At 40.2% G+C, this 23,768-nt stretch overlaps 2 protein-coding genes across 5 annotated transcripts in view; one reads left to right on the top strand and one right to left on the bottom strand.

Moving 5' to 3' along the window:
- Positions 1–23,768, bottom strand: part of LOC145975765 (uncharacterized) — a 78,700-nt gene that overhangs the window by 17,156 nt on the left and 37,776 nt on the right. The gene's annotated exons all lie outside the window — the stretch shown is intronic.
- Positions 1–23,768, top strand: part of Neur (E3 ubiquitin-protein ligase neur) — a 50,399-nt gene that overhangs the window by 13,019 nt on the left and 13,612 nt on the right. Inside the window, exons 1-2 of one of the 4 annotated variants that reach the window (XM_083106447.1) lie at positions 10,563–10,708; positions 10,913–11,145. The exons of 1 other annotated variant lie outside the window; for it this stretch is intronic. In XM_083106447.1, the coding sequence (XP_082962573.1) occupies positions 11,106–11,145 (40 nt within the window). In that variant the 5' untranslated portion in view covers positions 10,563–10,708; positions 10,913–11,105. Of the gene's footprint in view, positions 1–10,360; positions 11,146–22,781; positions 23,165–23,768 lie in introns of those variants that run through there. 2 more of the 4 variants (XM_083106442.1, XM_083106444.1) reach the window with 2 other exon arrangements.

Genomic DNA, 23,768 nt, shown 5'->3' with positions numbered 1-23,768 from the left:
AATTCGTTCGTTGTCAATTCTTGTAAAAAAGTTTAGATAACTTTGCTCTCTTTAAATTTAAACTCGCATAAGACGAGATCGCCTTTTTGCTTGTATAAATTCCATCATTATACGATGCAATCAAACGCCTGCTTGCTACTCAGCAGCTTGTAAACAGAGCTTGCAACGAGATCGCTACCTATATCAGATGGACGATAACTGGATAGCATAAACGTTCCCGTTTCAGCGTTAATCGCGTTCTTTCTCACCTGTCGGATTCTTCCCCGGACTCAATTCCCATTAAGGTATGGACGATTGCTTGTTTTCGGCACGAATTCTCGAATCGCAGGGAAAAAGAAAGCGACGAGTATCTCGTTATAAGATATCACCAGAGGATAGTTGTAATCCATGAATACACAGAAAAAAAGGACATTGTTTTGAAAATATATTTAGTTTTAATCATGGAAATCTTGAAATGAGATTATATTGCGTTAATTAAAGAAAAATATAATCGCTTGAATAATTGTTTATTTGAATGAAGCCATTTTATATAGTTCAATTAAGAAAAATATATTCTTATGATTTAAGATTTAATTTTCTTGAATGGAAAAGAAACAATGTTAGATAGAAAATTACATTTTTAAATCAAAGATTATAATTTTCTTAAAGTAGAATTAAATAATTATATATTCTTGAGGTGACAATTACAATATTAAAATAAGACTATAATATTGTTGAAATTTAAAATTATTAAATTCTTCTAAGAAGATTATAAATTGTTGCGTATATACGAAACAACGAACGCTTTAGTTTAAGTATATATAAGTTTTGACACTTATTTTTTTTCTGTATAAACATGATGAAATTATCCATATAAATAAATGATTCTATTATCCGTAAAACATTTCTTCGATAATTTGAAACATGTATAATTAAAATGTTTTGAAATTCATCTAATCTTTTTTCATAAACAAGCTAAATGCGCTAATCTGAATACGCGTTAAACAGATGTTTCCCCGAAAGACATCGAAGCTTGCAAAAAGGCAGGCTCTGCATTTTGCACGAAGAAAGGGAATTCGCCTGGAGGATGTCACGTCGCTTATCTCCGCGATGATCAGCATCGAGCATGCAATTAATTCGCGAAGGAATCTCCTTGTTTTTTCCTTTTTGTTACGTACAAGGAAACTCATGCGGGGGAATTCTGTCAATGGAATCGAGGCCGATGCAAGGTGCATCGCAGTCATCGCGGTCCTCCCGCCCTTCCCACCTTCTCGTCCTCGTCCTCGTCGTCGTCGTCTCATGTGCGTGCTGCTCGTAAGATGTACATATGTACGCGACGCACACGCCCGAGGTTCGACGGCCAAGTACTATTGGACGACGGGCACGCGTACGCACCTGCCACGCATCCTTTTTCGCGTAGGCCTTTGTCGAGCCGCGCCGAAGGAGCACGCTCGCAAGAAAGTTCTCCCGCGCCACGCAAAATAGCCGAGAGGGATTAAAGAATGGTAGAAACGCGATCCATTGCGGGTAAGAGTTTATTCATAATTGAGGAAGCAATGGACGTTTGAGAAAATGCGCGGCGCGGAACCGAGAAAAGAGCACTTTAATTAGAAAGTTTATGTGTGAAAGCTTATACATATTGTATGGTCAGTGAGCACGGGGGAATAAGATATAATAACTGTAATAATGTTAATTTCTTTTGTAATAATGACTTTGCGGTAATAACGTTAATTTGTGATAATGATAATTTGTTGCGCGGTAATAAAAAGTTACTCACAATGATTATAAACATTAACTACGTATGAATAAAGAAAATAGCACTAGAGAGTTTTATTTTGATGGAGAAAGAATTCGAAAATCCAGCTGGAGTAGCTTTACAGGTGATGTCTTTTTACCTGTTTCGGTGATTTAAAGTCGAGGACAGATATTGCGTCGTCCCTCGACGAAATATATGTGTTCCGCTAGCTTTGCAGGTACAAGAAAAGCCGCCGTTTAAAAGGATGCGTTCCGCATCGTCGTGTCTTACGAAACCCAATATCGAGAAATCTATTTAATATTTTTTCACGTATCGACATTCACCACGTGCGCATAATTTCAATATTTCGTAATCCTAGATATCGATATTCTCCGGGAACTCGAATATTTTATTTTGAACGAATTATGATGGATCGCGAAAAAAATAAAAGAAATTTTGCCTTTCGATTCTGCTTCGCTTCCAAATTATTTCACGCAGCGATGTAATTTTTCACGCACGTGCCGAGGTTTCTGAAGATCATTTTTGAATAGTAACCCGATGAATGCAACTATCTGCATTCGTCTTCCTTGGGTTTTCGGCAAAGACGCCGATCTTGTCCTTTCGCATCACGCCCTGTGATTTTCGGTAGACGTGAAGTCCATACAAAAGATTTTCGGCTATACGAAGCGATTTAGAAAGCCATTATCGAACGGGCATGTTGGTCCACCAGCGACTGCCGAGTTTTTTCGTCGTTTTATAGCAATGACAAAAGCCAACCAGCTGCGAGAAAAGGAAATCGACGCTAGAAAGGCGCATCTGATATCTCGAGAGTTGTATAAAATTCTGTTGTTTTTTAATTAGGCGGAGAACTGTCTTATAATTTCAAAATAATCATCGATTAAAATTACAAATTATAGAACAGAGCGAGGTAAAATCAGGCTCTCTCGCACAAAGATCGATTCTGAGCTTCGAGAGATTTTTTTACAAGCACCTGTTCTTCGTCCCGGCATTTTTTCAAGGTGGGAAGTCCGTCTTCATCTTTTAAGATCTCGAACATCTGCTTTGCGTAACTACGCCAGGACGCACGTAGTGAATGAACTACACCTTCTGGGATCGTACAAAAAAATTATTTCCGAAAAAGAACTCGGAATTCTAATCCATTTCCTGCGCCTTAACAATCTAAGGAAGATTCGCTTGGCATATCGAGCGAAAATCTATGAAAAATCAAATTGTTTTTCCCTTTTTCAAAAAGATTTCCTCGCTTACGTTAAATATATAATCTCGAAAAAAATGTTGCTCGTGTCTTGATCGATAAATTTTATCGATGGCGCGTCGAAGAACAGAAACTTAAACTTTCTTCGTTATTCGCGGCGCGCGAGCCAGGTGCATTGGATCAGTCGCTCAACAACGAAGCTACATATGCCGTTCACTTGTGGCGTAACTATTGCGAGGCACGCACGTGCTCGCTTTTCCGTGCGGTTATTGGAATGTTACATTTTGTTAGCAGACGTTATACCGATGATCACGCGATCTGCGCTCCAACTTCCTGGCGAACGGCACGACTATGTTACTCTTTTCGACGACATTTCCTGGATGTCGTGTGGCCTGAATGAATTGGTTCATGGACTTCGTCATCTGAATCATTCGCGAGAAACGATACAAAGCTCAAGCTTCCAGAATTTTTATTACTACCTCCGTTTCCTTCAAGCACCCCGATACCTACAGTATTTTTGCAAAGTAAATGATGTTAAGAATTTAAGATTCTTTTATTAGAAGAGTTGTTATTGAAATGTAAAATCTCTTTATAAGTGCGAAAAATTTTAGGAGATGATTCTTTGTCGAAAATTAAGGGGGTTTTTCATATAAACATTAAAAAGTTCTAATAAAAAATTGAATAAGGGTTACTAGTTTCATCCCCTTATAACAATACGGGAGGCTGAAAAAAATATTAATAAATAACCTTTTTACTAGTAGAAAATATCCACCTAATTTCATTTCTTTAACTTGTTCCAAGTTTGAGAAAAAAATAAAAACCTAATTTTTACTCCCATTTTTGGAGTAGTGTAACTCCACAAGGAGGGCTGCAGGAATTTATGTTTATATGAAAAAGCCCCTTTAATTTTCGACAAAGAATTATCTCCTAAAATTTTTCGCACTTATTAGGAAACACCCTGTATAAAGAGTCATCTTCTAAAGAGCAGCATACTTTGTCCGATCCAACTTTTTGACTTTAAACTAACAAAAGACAGAAGTACATGATTAAAATACCGACAAGTAGGCGACGAGACAGATCGAGAAACATCATCGCGTCTGCAGAATACTTTTGGCACAGCCTATCCTTTGGTTTGCATAGCAGGCGATAAGCGGTCTATTTGAGCAACGAGATAATGATCTCCTTTGTCGCTACCAAAAAGCCGATTACGCCGTGATTGTCCCTTAACAGTCGTCCGTATCTCTCGCGCAGCTTACTTACTCCCATTTGCGAACGCCTTTTAAACTCGCTCGACAAACCGCCCTTCTTACACTTTTCGTACAGTCTTCTTGTTTCTTGCATCACTATTTTATCTCTGCGCATTTATTTAGCACCGCCTAATTTATAATATGCTTACGAGTACGCTATATATATTTTTAAATCTTCAATCTCGAGATGATGCCGACCTTATCAACCCCACGATATAATTGCCCTTATTTCACGACGCGCTACTTTATCAAAGTTAATTGCGAATTTTATCAGCTGATAAAGTCGCGACCCGTATGAAGGAGAGAAAGGCCTCTTTCCTCGCGTATCGTGACGCTAGTATTACATAGCATCGGAAGTTTCCTGGCATCGGCGGACAGGTGCACTTAGGTATTGTCCGCGGCAACGAGAGACCGGGCATTTCGTCGTCTCGAATGATATGGTGACAGCTGAAGGATCATTACGCGACACACAGAAAGGATAACGCCCGTATGCAGCTGCCGGCACATGTGTTTAATTGTGTGTACCGCGAATAAAATAAAACTTTCTAGAGTTGATCGCATTTTGCAGAGATATCTAAGTCTTTTTTTTTGGCAAAAATCAGTATTTCTTAAGCTGCTACATGAAACGATTAAAATTAATATCGATATCATTTTGTTAAAAGAGTAAACAAATTCAGTATTAAATTAAGATTTATCTTCAATACAAACTGATTTTAATTGAGATAATTATTTTGATGTAATTATATTAGTCTTCTCTCTCAAATAAATCGAAAGAATTAATGATGTAAATAAGATATATACAAGTTACTTTACAAGGCGATTATTCTGACTTTTCTAGCAACATTCTCAATGATATGAAGCGACGTACTTTCTTTATAATATCACGTACACGTGCACTACACCGACAAATTGAGCGATAATAGAATGATTGTGGTCATGAATGGGGTCAACTTGGTTTAGAGACCCATGTCCTCAGTGCCGTGCTTCTAAAAGCACAGCGTGTCAAAGCATATATTGTGCTTCAATATCTGTAATATTGTCGTGTATGTACGCGTTATAAAAACGAAGAGAAAAAAAAGAGTCGCTTCAAAATATATATATTTAACATACATAATTTCTCTTTTACCGCATATTTAATTTCAACATCGTGCAATAATTACTTCTCTCGTTTCATGAATTGTAATATCAATTTCTAAAATTAGTATCTTATTCCCTAAAAAACGAGAAAATCACATCTACCTTCTTTCATTATTTTAAAGCTTAAATGAAAGCTGGCTCATGGCTTCTTCGTTTCTTTCGTAGGGACACGCATGAATTATGAATGGAACCGAAAAAATTGTGCGTAATACCCCAAATTTATCGTATTCGAACGGGCTGTTTTTTAAACGCGTTGTGAGTTCGATGCGAGAGTCAATTCCGCCTAGAGTTGCCAAGCGTATCTCCGCTTCCTCGCTCAAAGCAACGGAGACTCCAGGCCTTCTTGCCGGTCGTCCTGTTCCATTATTTGACACCACGCTCGCACCAAGCTGAAAGAAATTGCGAGCCTCAGAATCTTGTTACGTCAAATTCATCCGCATAATATTCGATATATTGGTTCCCAAAATTCGCCACAACTGCCATTCTTTCATTAATGTCTCATGTCGAGGCAACTTCAAATAACGATATACAACAGTGAGAGAATTTACCGCAATCAAGTGGACCGTCGCGAGGGATGCATTCGCGTTAGAAATCTGAGATTCGTCGATCGAAACATTGCGGTCGCGGGATCAGCTGCGGGGAGGTTAGCAACCGTTGGTGGATCGTCCCTTCTTCGGGGGTGCCGTATACACATATATACATATATATATAGTAATCCGAGCCGACAATACACTTCTGCAATCGCCCCCGCCTCCTATATTTTCACGAGGGCGAGGGAGAGCGACGCGCGCACGCGCCAGTCTCTCCGACTTCCTGCCATCCGCCTTGCTTCCGCTATTTCACATTATATACATACGGGTCGCCGCGCCGCTGACATCCTCGCCGCTGGGAATCCCTATAAGGAAACGCATCTGCGCCGCGGTACGAGCGATTTCGGCGGTGCTTGCGAGGGGCACGCGGTGCAAATGTCGAGACGAGGAGGCAGACAGATGCTGGACCGAGCAACCCCTTATTCGGAAAGGAACGAATGCAGAAGGACACTCGGCCCCCTCGCAGCGAGGTGGCTGTCGTTTGATTGTTTTTTGAAAAATGCCATCGGAAAATTAAAGTGAGAAAAAGAAAGGCAAAACTGACATTTTTCTTTCGCAAGAGGAATTTTCATGTTCGTATAAAGTATGGGGAAAAATTTCGCGGATATTGTGAATTTATCTTTTATTCTAAATTCAAGGTACCTTTGCAGAAACAAAGTAGCTTTGAGGAAATTATATGGTACGTATTTCTTCGAGCGTTCTCCAAAACGTATCGCCGGTCGGATTTTAAGTTCCGTGAACGTGGCGAGTGAGCTACCGAGGCGTGTCTCCGTTTCCTCGAGGCCTGTGGCCGGATTTGCGAGGCTTTACATTTTTTACCCGCGAAATCGTAGAGGGTAAACGCGAGTTACATCAATACTCGGTCAAAAAATTCGTAACGCAAAAGATATTATTTCATTTCATGAGACACGTTAAATCAAATGTATAGAGATGCAAAATTATACTCTCCCATTATTTAACTTTAATATAATATTGTGCACATATTTTTATTTATATCAAGCGCAATACTTATTATGTCGACGATAGATATATTGACTCGTCGATATAAAAAGTGATACAAAAGATAAAGAAGAATAAGATTCTTAAACTATCCTGTTTTCTTCCCTTTTTTAAATATTGCTTAACTCTATAATATTGTGGACATATTTATTTATATCAAGCACAATACTTATTATATCGATAATAGATATGTTGACTCGTTGATATAAAAAGTGATACAAAAGATAAGATTCTTAAACTGTCCTGTTTTCCTCTCTTTTTTAAATATTGCTTAACTCTATAATATTGTGGACATATTTATTTATATCAAGCACAATATTTATTATATCGACGATAGATATGTTGACTCGTTGATATAAAAAGTTGATACAAAAGATAAGATAAGACCCTTAAACTATTCTGTTTTCTTCTCTTTTTTGAATATTGCTTTCAGCGAAACTCCTTTTCGCGTCCTGAAATTCACGCATCTACGCGTGCGCGGTCAACGAGGTGCATTATCATCATCCTACAGCGACGTGCAAATGCACGCGTGCGCGCACGCGTGCATATAAATAACCGCATACGCGGGCCGAGTGCGTGCGCGTGTACTGGTCGTTCACGTGCAAAGAACAATGTGCGGTTTTCACATGTGCGTGCCCACGTATAGCGAAGATATAATGAGGTACGAGCGGGGAATTAATTGAAGGAGCGTCGTAAGAAGTTCTTTCGGGCGTCTCGTAATTATTTTCTCCTACTGCGTTATAATTAGGCGGTTAAGCCGTTCGTCGCTTAACCGAATGAGAGATTCGTGTAAATATAAAGCATTTCGCATCTATCACTACAGGTCATTGCACGTATTAATTAAACGTATTAATTAACGACAAATTTAAATACGTTATCTTATTTTCATTGAAATATGTTTATTATAATATATATTTATATACATTAATTTTATTTTTGTCATATTTAAAGTGTAACAAATATTTAAATATTTATTTATTAATATATTTATTAATATATATTATTTATTAATATTTATTAATAAATATTATTTATTAATATTTATTAATATATATTATTGATTAATATTTATTAATATATATTATTTAATCTATTAATATATTAAATTTTATTTATATTTTATTTATTAATATATATTATTTAATATATATAAAATGTAATATATTTAAATATATTGCCTTATTTCCATTGTATTATTTAAGTAAAATTATTTCTCCATACAAAACGAGAGTTTTCGTAATGCTTTGTACTCCTGGCTTTAAGTCTATTATCGATCATTCCAGTTTGATGAATGAATCCGAGGCGAACAAACAGCGCCCGTTACTACGCGTGTAATCGCAATAGGTACGCCGGTGTCGACGAAAAGGATGTGCGAAAGGAAGCCGCAGCCACGGTGCCGTGGGCATATTTCCCATCTTACGAAAGAGAAAGAGAGAGAATCTGAGTCTCTCTCTCTCTCTCTTTCTCTCCTTTTCCTTTTCCTACTCCCGCGCGAATATAATACCATGCGGATGCACGACTGAATAAAATGTCTGCATGACACGCACACGCGCGGTGCGTGGAAACCGCGCGGCGTGACAAACCTCTTTTCGTCGAGGTAATCGTACTCGCGTAGGTGCCGTAGGTCTATTTGATTTGACTCTTGCGTGCCCGCCTATTTACTCTAGACGCTAGATACGCGCCGAGCACGTATTTTACGTCCGGCACAAAGTATCGAGACCATGGATTTGCACTTTACGTCCCGTGGCGTTCGACGTTTCTCCTCGTTATCCGCTAAAACAATGAGCGATGTTGATAGAGCGACATTATTGCGCGTTACTGTCGAGACTATTATTCCACGTAGGTAATTTTCCTTCTCTCTTTTCTTTCGCTCAATATTTTTACACGATTACTTTACGAGCAAGCGTAAAATTAGTCGGATTATGATATTTTTTTCCAGGAAGTAACGACGTAAGGAAAACAAAAAGTGGCAGTAGTTCTTACTCGAGATCTGTTATAACGGCTACTGCGCTCGTACCTTGCAAGGGTGCATAATATATCGAGTGCACCTTGCGTTGATATCGCAACCTGTTGGTTCCATGCGAAATTCGAGTTACCGATGATGGGGTCGCGCAGAATACGAGTCATTTAACGGCACAAAGCGAAATGGGGCGAGAAATATGAACGAGGCCATCGATACAAAGGGTTACGCTTTTCCTATTTATATTTAGCAGCATCATAATTATTCCTTCCCCGGTTCTTTCTTCTTATCAGGTGCAACAATTTAAATCAATTTCACGTTGTGGCATTAATGTTCTTGTCGTGCGTACTCATCAGGGACGCAGGAAATAAAAACTATCGGAATTCTCGCGAGTATCCGTCCATTCTTGTATCGATCGGCGAGACTTCGATTTCACCTCGTCACAGATCCAATTCTCTCTGGCCATAACGATGTTTCTTTTCGCGTAAGTCGATTCGGTGTCTCCTTCGCGCGAATTGAATTTCGTCCTCCAGGAGGAAATACTAGTAGTAGTGATGCATCTCTCTAAGGATCTTCTCTTCTTCCCTATAACATCATTAATTTGGTCGCTGTTAAAAAATATTTTCTTCAATGTTGTATTAATATAAATCACTTCTGTCACCTCTGAAAGAGCCCGCATGAAAATGAAACGAAACGTCAGGCATAATTTTGAACGTATTTAAAGTTTGAAGCGGATTAAAGATATATGGGTACCTGTATAAAATTCTTTCGCCACGAATATCATTTTCCTCTTTTTGTTGTTATATAATTTGTAGTTTGCTGTACGATCTTGGTCTGTACCGTCATGGGATGAGAGACACATCTCGAGTCTCATGGAAATACGATCTTTCTATGGATATGCTCCGAGTCGCGAACCGGAGGCCAAATGGCAGCCGTGATGATTATAATGAGCCTCATTGACTTTTCCTACTATTATAATTATTTTTATAAATAAATATCTAAAGATGATTTATATAAAAAGTAAATATTTTTCTAAAGGATATTCTAAGATAAATAAAAATAATTCTAAAACATTAATAGAGTTAATGTATAGCTTCAACATTTCAAGTTTCTGATTAGACGACGACGATTGCCAGACAATTGGCTGGATCTTTGGCTTATTAACTTCGACTGATGGAACAGAATTGGGTAAAATTACGAGGAGGAGAATCGTGCGAACCGATCCTGAAGGTCGAGAAATTAACGGGGAGAAGTTCAAGTTTCCCTCATCCAATCGACGATAACTTTGTATATATCTAACCCCAGGCGGCGATGTATCCCGTGTTAGTCTCGCGCGTCGGGGTGGCCGGGTGCATCGCGGCCAGGTAAGGGGCAGCTGTCCACCAGGTGCCAGTCACCCCTCCATGTGTTTCCACCACCTTGAAACCGGTGGGGATCGGCGCGGTATCATTGGACGCCGGCTCGCGCGCGTTGCGGCAATACTCTCGCGCTCCGCGACAGAAAACAGTCAGTCGTCCCAGGGCGCTCGACGGGAGACGCAGGCGATTCGCGATTCACGCGCCTCTCGTCGCCGTGACACGCGGTCTCTCCTCTGACTTGTCGGATTTAAGGTTGATACATGGTGACCTGGACAACCGTCAGACGTTATCTCGCCGAATAAAACGAGTCGGGAATCGAGAAGGGAACATCGAGTCACGTTTAATTTCCCACGCTTCGCTTCCTCTCGGAAGCTCCTTGTGCTCTGAAACCTCACGTAGCTTTTCACGATAATCGAGCACAGTGGTGTGAAGGAAACGGAAGGAATAATTTCGTCTTCGCTTGGATCAGTGTCCGAAAGTGCGATCGTCAGTGAGTCACGTCCGTCGTACTTTAAACTCCATCGTCCTCCCGCGTATCTCTCTCTTTCTCTTTCCGTCTCTCCGTCTCTCTGTACACCTCGCCGCGGATTTTCGCGTCTGACTCTTTCGGGAGCAGCACGACCACATTTATGGGGGTGTCCGGAGAGTGCGTGATCAAGGGCAGCAAAAGCAGCCACCCCTGTCTCTGCTGCAGCCACGTCGGCAGTTCCGGCGCGAGCGTGCAACAGCAGCAGCAACCCAGCAACGAGCCGTATCACCACCATCATCATCAGCACCACCATCATCACCATCATCATCACCATCACGGCAAGCACGCACCAGCGAACGCGTCGCCGCAGCACAACAACAGCGGCGACAACAACATCCTGGCACCTTTGCGCAGCAAGATGAAAGTGCTCAAGAAGCTCAAGCGTAAGATGGGTCTAGGTGAGCCACACCTTCGTCTCTTCCTCATTGTCTCTGACGTTTTCCGGTCATCGCACGACTGACCATGCGATTACCGATCGATCGATCACGAATGATGCTCCGAGTCTCATCCGATTTTGTCGGCCAATGACATTCGGGAAGATCTTTTTCGACGCTGATAAATTAGAAAATGTATCGTGCTAGTTGCACATATTTTTTGTCCATTTATAAACTTCAATTTTTAGAATTTAATTGATAGAATATTGACCTGCGTCGAATATTAACTAACGTACTGATATAATGGATCACCCTGTATATCGCGCAAACTCTTGCCAAAGTGATCTGCATTCAAATCGATGTTGTAAAATTGAATCCATCGATCGCTCCGATGAATATTGCGGATAGACTGGAGCGACGAACCCTCATCATCGAGGAACGAATGTCTAAACTTTGGAACGACGATACAACGAGCGAGAAACAATTTTGGCTTTTATTTCTTGCGGTCCATCGGCGGTTTATCGCACCTCAAGTCCGATAATTGTTGACGACGCATCTACTATCCTTAACTTTTCGTTATATTTCGAGAAAAAGGCAAACTATCAATTTTCCAATATTATGTAAAAAGATACTTGTAGAGCGACGAGTAGTTTTTAATAGAATTTTTTCCGTCGTTTTTCCTCAATACTTGTTGTTTAGATTAAATTAATCTTGTATCGATAAATTTCGGGATTTCTATAAAAAATAATTACAAGTCTCATGTGATAGGAAAAATTTATCTTGATCGAAAGAATGAAATATTTTCCGATGCAAAAAATTATTGACACCACAAATATCGCTAACTTTCAGAGAGATAATCATAAATCCATAATCTGCGATCGATGCACAAGGCTGGTGTAATGCGGCAGAAATGGATTGAAAAGCACTGGCCGCACAAAAGGGGCGTCATTTCCTTCCGATTGTCCCGATTTCAGAGTCGTATTATCGCGCTCATTTCCATTGCCATTTGGTAAAAGCTCATTCCGCAAGGAGCTTGCGGCCTAGTCTATGTATCGCTGACCGACTTTTCCTTCAATGGTTGATCCGTTGGATTTTGCGAGGGAGTCGGGAACAAGAGGATATTTCTCATTGGCCTTCTTTCTGCCTCGCGGTATTCTTATCGGATATCCTTCCTTCGGTTATCCTCTCTTCCGCGAGTTGTGGCATTGTGTCGATGACAATGTTCTCGCAAAGTAACTGGAAAGTCCCCCTCAACTCCTTCGCTCGTGCGACTTTTGTCCTCGATATCCATTCCGCCGTCTCTCTATTTTCCACATCGTCTTATCACGATGAATTTCATGTGAAATGATGACCGATAACGAAAGCAACGTCTTCCAATGTTTCCGATCATTATCTTCATTCTATGCGTGCGCGAGATTCTAATCTCTCAGGTAAGATTAAACAAGCCACAACGAAAAATTGAAAGTCTGTTAAAAAAAATATTAAGCGAAACGATGCGCATAATTAACAGTCCAATATTAATATATGATAATATACTATATATAATATTAATATATATGATAACTTTTGAGAGACTTGCGTGATATTTTTCTACGCAATATGATTCTACGAAATGTTTTTTATTTGAATTTATGTTCTCATTGATCTACATTCCACTATTATCTGATGACCGAGTTCTTTAAGGGCTATTTTCGATTAGCCGAGAAGATTTGTAGCATCCAGTTCTTTACTGGAAGACAAAGCACCGGTTGTTGCCGATTGAAATCGAGGTTAAAGGCTAGGCGTGTAGGCTTTTCCTTGCGCGATGAATTTTACGCGTTAATGATTTTTCCCCACCGGGAGGTTTCAAGAGACCAACGCAATGCGAACCCTTTGTGGGAGGGCTTTGAACCGTTAAAGATTTGTGAAAGGAGTATGTTGTTAAGATACTTTATGTTAGAGGCGATAAAATGAAATAATGTTTCTATATCAATTATAATAAAATTTTTCTTTACAAAAATAATTAATTAAATTCTATTTTAAAACTATTTTATAATATATCTTTAATAATTTTAAAAAAGACGAGTTTGCGAGAATTGTTACAGTTCCGAATAAAGCAGTTTTTTGTTTTATTAAATAATATTTTAATTAAATAAATAAATAATGTAATGTTACGTAATGTTCTGTAACCACATTTGAACTCGAGAAAATTTTTTACTTGTCTTTCTTTCTTTTTTTTTTCAAATTGCAGCGAATTGGAGCGAACAGCTGACGCTGCCGTCTTTTGAAATTATTTCGTATTGTCTTGCATGCAAAACTCGCTTCAGCTGATAGCAATATTTAAAAATGTACAAGTATTTCATTTTTCATGTATCACGAAATATGAGAGTTTGACGCATCGAAAGAAAAGAGAAAAAGAGGAGTATTCCCAATACAAGATTGAGCACTTTGTATGTTTCTTGTCGCGATTATCGTCGCGGAATAAGCGAAACGAAGAAAGTAACTCGTCGTGATGCTTCTGGGATAGCACTCTTTGCTCTTCTTCCTCTGCTTCTCCTCTTTTTTCCATCTTTTTGCGGCTTGGTGAATCATTCGCTTCTCGGTTGCAGAGATTCTCAGCCTCTTTACTTTCTCATCCTCATCGTAACTCTTTTTTTTCCCTCTAAACCACCGCAACTGAAATATTGCACTTCTTCCTCTTTCCGCATCGTTTGTAATCAATTTTTTTATCATTCGTTTTTATTCAATTTGGTATTTTTCTACTTTGTTCGTAAACCAGATATATTAATCGCCGATAAAATACAAAAAAAAAAATGGTTAATTTCAGAGAATTTCGTCTGAAAACAATTTTGGAAAGCAATAACCGAACCGGTCATGACTGGACCAAAATTAATTTATTCGTTTGAGGAAAAAGATCTTTTTCCTCCTCTCACGATCGATCTGAGTTATTGAAAGCGATCAGTGACGCATTAAGTTGCTGGTTGTGACGAAATTATTGCAATATATTGCATAATGCTGTGTCAACAATAATACGCTACCTGTATCAATTGTGACTCAATGTTAAAAGTCCTGTAAATTTCACTTTGACGCTTTCATTGAGTTTGCAAATTTAATTATTAATATATTTTATAATCTATAATTAAATTAAAAAAAAATCAGTTCTCACCGATCTATTGTATTTAAGACTTAATAAGAAAATATTAGTTGAAACATCATTTAATTTATATTGTCTCTAAAATGCAACAATTGAATTTTTTTAAATTAAATTATTTACGGACAACAATTCTCATAAATAATTTAACAATCAAGAGTTGTATCTATTTAATTTGTAGAAAGCTAGTGGAATTTTATTAAAGCAATCACTCTTAATCTCGAATGTCTCCTCTGGGATTTCGCTAATCATGCGTTTGAAATGAAATTTCTTGCGGTCTTCGCATGTCTCTCGCGAGTCGTCTACATCTCGTAGAAGAAGATTTAAACCCACTGAGAGGCGATCACTGACCGTCCTCACTGACTCGGCAATCTCACACACCCATCCACCCACTTTCCGCTTCGCGTGTGACGTCAGAGAGAGCCGCGGACGAAACCCGTCTTTGTTCCCACAAGCGTTTCGCGAACCGGTTTGCGGTTCCGCGTAGTATTCCCGGTCAGCTGGTCGGACCGTTTAATCGAGGAATTCTCCGTCTATTTTAAGGGTTCGGCGGCCATTCTCAGGACAGTGCCTTCAAACAGTCCTTTTTCAGAAGCGTTTATTCATCCTTTTTAAATGCCCAAAGAATAACATTTATAAATTAATAATTTATCGCTGAAACATATGTGACAAGCGCGTCGGAAACTGTCTTTGCATTAGTGTGATTATCGCGTCTTATCTCGACAGGATTTCCGTATAAATAGATATAAATATCAGAAGGTTCCGAGCTCGAGCTAAGGTTTCAAACTCCATTTAGATAGAGTTGATTTTTTAAATGTTGCTGATAGGTTCTAGGGATATAAATATCATCCTTTATTTTTCGATGACTTTTTTCCCATGCAATGATACTTTTTCTATTTTCGATGACCGGTTCTCCGGAAAGATAATTTCGTCAGGTATCGTCCGCAACTTCCGTCTGGCGGAAATCGCGGACGGAAGCGTGTGGATTCGGGAACGGAAGCCTTCATCGACGACACAATACTCGAGAATCTGGCTTTCCTGGATCGAGTTTTCCTCCGACACAACAATGTCCACGACATGACATCATGTAACGGTAAATGTCGTGTATTCTGTATCGTCAAGTATTCTATGCATTACATCGTATATTTGTGTATTCTATGTCTCTCGTCTTTGGCAACAATCGCGTACGTTGAGCGGAACGAGATCCGCTATTTTCCACGCGAGTCCTCGAGCGTTCGCGTTCGCGAAGGGATCGTATCTCGCGATACGAAAGTAGAACTTTACGGAAGCAAGGTGCGTGAACACCCCGTTCGTGACTACCGGAAGTAGCTACCATAGTCTTAATGGCGCGGCCTCGTAAGCAAACTCGTACGCCTATCGCCACGTGCTCGGTTGCGTGAAAAATTCAGGCGAAGCCAGCCTGCCGTGACGCGGCTTCGACTTGGCCACACTCGTCTCGTATGTAACGTGACGAAAAAAAATTTCTAAACGTTCAATTTCACGATCCCTCGCGCGCGACAGATATAGCGACCGTGTCATCAAGCTCGTCTCTCCACGTGCGAATTAATCACGATGAGGATTTAGACATGTATTTTTTTTACTTGTTTGGACTAGCGCAGGACCTTTGATCGTAGTTATGAATAAACATTCTCCGCTGCAAGTTATTCCTATCTACTCGATTTATCTTCACAGTCGAGTCGAAAAAACAGTCGGAGTAACTGCCGAACATCTGTCGTCAGGTCAAGTGTTTCCAGAAGATGCGATCCAGAATACGAGCGAGAAGAGTTTTCGAGGAGCTCATTTGCTGAGCGTTTGCCGCCGCTGCTTCTACGTAATGAATGCTCGAGTGAGATTTTTATAAACTGCTATCGATTAGAAAATATCTCGAGACTTTTTCCAGAAGAGATGCGAAAACGTTGATTCGAATCGCAAGTTAATTGTTGAGCGCATAATTCCGTTTAACTTCCTTTTTCCAAGAACAATGGATATTTCCCTGTATAAAACTGTAATTTAAGGAGAAATTAAACCTTTTATGGAAATCGTATACTTGAGATTTATTCGATACAAGTTGCTCGAATTAGAAGGAGGAAGAGTTGTCGGTACGATCTTCACGCGTATTCTATGCATAAATCTTCTAGCTACGCAGCGAGACGTCCTAACGATGCATTTTCCTTTGCGTGATCCTGAATACGCCACGAGCTACCGAGGGGCCCCCTCGAGATTTATCGGGGCTGCCTTTTTAAGGCTTCCTTTTTCTCCACGGATGTGCTCTACTGCACCCAAGCGCATTCGCCGTGCTTTAATGGGGTGAACGACGAGACACCGCCGGCGCGAAGCCGTTCCTTAATTCGCGAACATTTATCCGGTGGCTCCCGGGCTTCTTCTTCTCGCCCCAATTCGCGTAGCTCCTTATTCGGAGAGCTCTCGTCGAACCGTTTCCTCGCTCTCGGCACGTATCCGATGCCCGTTAATTGTTGTAGAATTGGAAAAGTCCGGAACTGGAAGAGTACGATTGCACTTGAGTAGGTTAAAAATAAAACTGCAACGAGAGCTAAGAATTTTGGCTTTGGGGAATAAGGACAAAAGCCAAGGCGTAAATGAAGAACGAAGAAATAAACTATTTTCGGAAAACCAAGAAATCCTCTCGACGCGTAAACCTCAAACGTATGCGTATTTGTTTTACTTCGTCTCCTATCTTTGTTTCTGTTCAACGTGTACCGATCGAAATGCGCGATGATTCATTTTTCCAATCGAAATTGTAGGTTTAGTTACATCCAACGCGATGATTCTCTCGGCCCTCGGTCTGAGACTGACTTTTTCCAGGGTAAAGAGGGAGGGAGGGAGAGAAGGAGTCCCCTAGAGCCCTTCACTTGCAGTACACATATTACTCCTGGGAGTCGAGAGCCGCCTCTAGACTTTAATGGAACAAATGTTGCGAAACCACACCCTTCTCAATCTATCCCGAGGAGACTTTGATATCGCTGCAACTTTGGCAACGATAGCAGAATTTATCAAGCACTTTTCGATTGAGTCTTTATAATAATTTAATTTGAAAACACAATCGCTCATCAAAATATAAATTTTTTAAAATTTTCTTTAATCGAAACAAAGTTCTTTGTCGCGATAACGACTTCTTAAAAGTAAAGATTCACTCCTGACACGCGATTACCCAACAATCGCGCAAATCGATTGCTCAATCATTTGTATGCGAATAAATTTTCCGGAATACGCATAATAAAGCGACCCCTCGCTCGTCATTAAGCTTTCGCCGCGTCCATTTGCCCTCCGGCTCTAATCGCCGGAAGTCGGCTGATCCTCGCAATTTCTCGCTGATTGCGATAGAGGCAACCTCACCGCCCACGAATCAAACGCATCGCGGGGATATAAGTCATATAAAAAGGAAAGAAAGAAGAGAAAAGAATAGCCGCATCGCGGAATGAAGTCCAACGATCGACCCACGCGCAATTCGCGCGACGTGGCGCCACAACGAGCGAGTCAATGACTGAATGAACGACGAGATGATTTAATTGCCGAGTGTCAGAGTTCATCTCTCGTTGACGTCGTCGATTGTCGTCGTCTGATCAGTGCCTCTCATCCTCTACGCGTCGTCTACCCACGCGGCCTAGTCACAGGAAGTTCGCGGCTGATCCCCGCGATTGAATTCAATTAACGCAACGACGTTCGCGAGAACTTTTCCCATTTAATTTCTCGGCCGATTCGTAAGGGTATATACAGAGTGTTCTAAAAAGGTATGTCAAAAATTTAAGGAGAATTAAGGAAAATTTATTTCTCACACCTAAAGGATGAAAAAATGTTATGTGGACATAGGTGCGGAAATGCTTATTTCAGGAGTTATGTTGAAAATATTGTTAGCTGTATTACTTACACAAGGAAAAATTTAGGATTAATTATTGTAGACGACAATCGTTTAATTAGGTTTATTTACATTTGGTTTTAATGTGACCTTGAGTATGTTACAATAAATGTTGAAAATGTTCACCATTTTCCTGAATACAAGCAGTGACACGTCGACGCATCGATTCACGGACACGTTCAAAAATGCCTGGCATACAGCGGATTGTCTCGCAACCTGCAGTGATACGGTCATGAAGATCTTGAATATCACACACTGGTGACATTTTTGAACGTGTCCGTGAATCGATGCGTCGACGTGTCACTGTTTGTATTCAGGAAAATGGTGAACATTTTCAACATTTATTGTAACATACTCAAGGTCACATTAAAACCAAATGTAAATAAGCCTAATTAAACGATTGTCGTCTACAATAATTAATCCTAAATTTTTCCTTGTGTAAGTAATACAGCTAACAGTATTTTCAACATAACTCCTGAAATAAGCATTTCCGTACCTATGTCCATATAACATTTTTTCATCCTTCAGGTGTGAGGAATATCTCCTTATATTTTTGACATACCTTTTTAGAACACCCTGTATAATATGACAGCGCAATTGCCTCGTAGAATGGTTATCGCGGTCACGGGAGGCAAATGATCGGGATGCAAACGAGAAATTGAGCATAATTCTACGATTACGATCGGATTAATTCCGAATAATTGATACTTGCTCCGAATGCAATATCGCTTTCATATCGCGAGCTGTCGAGCTCGGCGGCGACGAGAAGGTGGATTTATCTGTCTGCAATCGCGGCTTCTTCGAAGCTACACATGGCGCGTCAATGATCCGCGAAAATACCGGTTTTACGCGATAAACTAAACCGTCGATGTTGTAAACCACACTGTGTGTAAACGGTCCATCGACGATGGAAACGACCGGCACATGGTTCAACTCTCCGCGACTTTTACTCGCTTTTCCCGTCATGATTTATGACGCGACGCGAAATCCATCAAGTTTTCAGCGTCGCCGAAAATTTCGCAATCGCGGCTGGAATCGAGATCATCGCATACATTGTATTAAACTCGCATCAAAAGCCTTTCATCCGAGGGCGTTTACTCGAGCGTAACTAATGAAATCATCGTAATCAGCTGACGAGTTTCAGCTGTTTGCAACTTGACGGTACTTTAGTAATATAAGAGAGAGTGGGAGAAAGGGAAGAGAATGTGGAAATTTTAGTTATAGGCTCAAGAAGATATTTATTTGTGCGAGATTTAAAAAACAGATTAAATAAAGATTCACGATTGTTGTTTCCCAGGAATGCTTCAAACATGTGCGTTCCGCTTTCTTTCACGCGAATTTGCGAAAACAATCAGCGGATTCTAAAGTAGCAATTATCGGGAGGAAGCGACGGCTATTCCTTATCGAAGCTCCTCTCATCCCATGCTAATTTGCGTCTAATTTAACATCGACGAGGCATCCCGAGGCGATACCGATGATCGCACTTTAACGAGCTTCTCCCACGCGACATTCCTGCCTTCCAGACATTGTCTCAATTCCAGCGGGAGAAAATCATCCATTTTCTCCTCGCGTGTACCAACTTACGATTAGCCGAGATTTCACCGTAATGAACAGTTTCACGATATGCAAAACCGGCAATATTCGAATCGAGGCGAGGCGAGGCGCGTATCTTTCGCATTCTAATCGAATTCAGCGCGAGCATCGGGGTATCTCGCGGCGTACAAAAAGAAGAATCGTTCCGTTGGAAGAAGAACGGTAGAATGGGTGGGATTTTCCGCTTTATCTGTCACGGTTGAGGGCCCCGATGCATCGTCGACCTCTGATGTAAACTCAGAAAGCACGCCGACGACGACGATGGACGTGTCAACCGGAGCGGATGAATTAAAGACGTTGAGGTCATTGCCTCTGATCCTTTTCTCGGTCAATTACATTTTTCTACGCGCAATTCGATGGAATTTGCCACCATGGCGTTGCAAGGACTTGTTGCAAAAGAAGAAAGCAAGACAAAGGAGTCGAGTCTCAAGATGCGTGTATTAATTATTGCTCCCTTATAGTGTGGGAATTTGCATGTGAATTCCCACAGACTTTGGCGGAGCCTTATGCACGGATATTTTTTTGTCGAAGGGGAGGATCGAGTCCCTAGGAAGGAAACAGGAAGGAAGGTAATCGCAAAGAGGGGAAGCCGACGATGGTGCAACCGGTGGCTTCCCTTCGGGATGTTAGGAGCAGATGGACCGTGAAACTTATAGTAAAAGCATTACGCGATTAAGGGCTCGATTCCTGCCGAATCATTTTTACAGAAGCATTGCAATATATCGATCACATTACCTTATTTAATCAAATATCATTTTTCATTTAAATTCTGAAAATTGCGAAAATATGAAATTAATCGGACGAAGGCCATCCATCGAGAGTTCGTTTGATTTTGAGCTCGCCGTTTTCAGTTGAAAATCGCTCCAAGCTTTTAGCGGAGCTGCGTATATAGTGCGTACAGAGCTTGCATATCGCTATCCACCCCCCCTGACAACAGCCAGTCTGGCTGTGTCGGCGACGGGATCGATAGAGCTTCTATTGCGATATCAACGCGCAAACCCCATAGGCGGGTATGGTGGCGACAGCAACCAGGATGGTGGGGGAGTCCTGCGTCGCGGAGAGCCACCCTCTCGCCCTTATGGAAATTCTATATATATATATATATATATATATATATATATAAAAAAGAAACGTGCGCGCGTAGCAACCGTTCAACCTCGCTGATTCATACCAGACGCGACTAACGATTTCGTTCTGCAACTTTGCATTTCTTCGCCATCGACGCGCGCCTCTATTAATTTTATTTTTATTCCGATAACATTTTTATTATTTACATTGCGTCATTAATTTAATTTAATCTGATAAATTATTTAGTTATGTAGATAAATATATAAGTCTAATCCGGTGATTAATGTTGCGGAAAGGCGTGTAATATTTGACACGCTGCTCGAGCTACCCCTAATCGAATGAAAATTCCCTACATAGGCGATCAAGTATGCTAATGTCCCGTGAAAATCGACAAAGTATAAAGCTTTGCATTCGGGAGATGCGCATAAATCTTTCGTTCATTCAATCTATCTTTTCCCATCAAAAATTCGTCTGGCGTCTCTTATAAAATAGAATAAAGATACATCGCTCTTCTGCCATGTTGTCAACGAATCCATCCAGACGTAGACCAGATACGGCTTCTCCAGGATAATCGATCGGTTTTCAGAGCACGAGCGGGGTCCACGACGGAGGGTGCCGGAATTCAAAAAGCTAGGGGTCCTTTCATGTCCTCCCCTCTATCCTAGTCTTTTTTTAGACTCGTTCTTTTGGTCGACGAGAGGGCCTACGCCAATGCCGATGCTGGCCGGCTTCGTCGGGCCAGGTGGTGCACAACCGTTGCTACGGCATGCATCGCCATCCCCAAAACCGTGTGTTCCGCTCCCGCGAGCAGCTGCAGCTGTGACATATACAGCGACGCGTATTTGAGCGCGCGAGCGCACGTATTGCGTTGCGTGTCCCTCCTCAGCCTAAGGGTCGCGCGCGAAAATTCTCCTTTCGATGCTTGAGAAATGTATATTCATTATTTTCATTGCCGGAGAGATGCTTAATAACCTTCAATGCGAACAAGTTTATTTTTAATTGGCCAGCTGTGGCGTTCAGCTTTGTTTCATTTCTTGGTAATTGATTAATATTTTTAATTGCGTAAGAGAATATATGTGAGAATAATTTCATTTTTAATTCAAGAATTAAAGAATAAATTTTATTTCGAGAATTATGCAATTTTGTAATAATTTTTAATTATATTGAAATTGCCAAAGTAGAAATATTTGCCATCAATTCATTTTTCCATATTAATTTTCTATTAATTTCATTAATTAATTTTATAAATCGCTTCGCAAGAGTCCAATATCAGTTCGGCAGGGGAGCTTCTTATCATCGTTCGTCTTGGCTTTCGTTAATATCACAGCTAAGGCCACGCCTTATCGCGATATCCGCAAGGTGAGATCCTCCAGATATATCCGCCTTTCCGTTCGAGAGGTTCGAATGCTCGACTGCCATGCACAGCTTACCGAAGCGCGCCTGTGTATGCGTGTACCGAGAAGACCGGCACACAAACACACATAATGACAGCAGGGAGTTGGTCGGGGCAGCAAGCAACACAGCAGATGGGGAGTTTGCTTCTGCAAGCCAGTCGTTGTAGTGGCGTGGTTCAAGCTGCCCGCCTTTTCCCGGCTACTCCCGCTTGTAAATCCGCTCGTTTTCTCGTTCCTCGTCTTTCTCTTTTCCTATACGTCGTTTTTCTTCCGATCCGGAAAATCGGGAGGGTGAGACCCGGAAGACAATGTGACCGCGCGCGTGCCACCTTTCCACCCTTCACCATCTTCCTTCACCCTCCTCCCTTCATCGGATCTGAAATAGTGTCGGAATCGATCGGTCTAACTGTTTGCAATCTAGTGAGTACTCGTCGAATCTCTTTGTCTCGAGCTTGCGTTAAGTAAATTTTATTTTTCTATCATCACTTCTGTTATTGAAATTATCGAATAATTTATAAAAGAGAAGAAAAATATATATATGTTTTTTCGACATGTATAATGATTTCTTTAATTTAGTTTCTAATTTATTAATTAATTAATTTAGTTTCTTGTCTTTAGCTTGTCTCATCTTTTGTAGATTTAATTTTTTTATTTGATATTTTATAAAGAGAAGAAATTTTATCTTCAACATTTAGTTTGCCAGATCTCCTCCCGGTCCGATATATCCTAAAAATTTTGTGATTTCGAAGACTCGTTTAAAAAATTCACATTTTCCGATCTCTTTTCGTGCAAAAAAAATACGCTTCTTACTAAAAACGTTGGTGTTTAACAATTTTTATCGTCACATTCTAAGACTGGAAATGTCTTTGTCTTGCTCTAACAATAAGATCGAGATGTCTTTGTCTTGTCAACGGGCGAGACGACCATTGACAGTCAATAGGGCCACCAGAGTGGCACGATTACGTCTGTCGGCACACGTTGTTGGTGAGTACAAAAACGAATTCGTTCTCCTTCGCATCTTCTCCTCCATTAACCGTAGTCTCCCTCTCTAAACTCCCCCGCTAAGAATCAGCTGCTGTTTTCGCGCTACCGAAACGCCTCACGCAACGCCGTATATCTTAAGAATCTCTGTTCCAGTATTTATATATGTGTAAATATTTATTTACACTAATTACACTCATTAATAATTAAAATTTAATACAAGTAGATGCGACTTTGAAAAATTTATGTCGAGTATATATTAAAGTTGAAACTAATTTCTTATAGCAGAACCATATGCGACAAATTAATATCGAAATTTAGAAAATTAATTATGAAAAATGGAAGGAATATTAATTATTATTTAATTTGCAATATTAATCTATTTTAATTATTGAATTATTAATATATTTTTATTATAGAATTAAATATATTTTTATTATAGAATTAAATATATTTTTATTATAGAATTAATATGCAAATAACTATCGCGACTGAAATATTCTCAGTCGTTTACAATTCTTCGAAATTATTGAAAGGCTTACATCAACACTGGCTATATAACTGTTGCATTTCCAGTCTATTATTCCACTCGAACGGACACTTCCTT

This window comes from Camponotus vicinus, unplaced genomic scaffold (genome assembly GCF_025532165.1).
Source record: "Camponotus vicinus isolate PSW18456_S1 unplaced genomic scaffold, iyCamVici1.0 SCAF_8, whole genome shotgun sequence".
Classification (NCBI taxonomy): Eukaryota; Metazoa; Arthropoda; class Insecta; order Hymenoptera; family Formicidae; genus Camponotus; species Camponotus vicinus.
The sequence above is the reverse complement of the archived record's forward strand: the minus strand, read 5'-3'. Positions and strand labels throughout refer to the sequence as shown.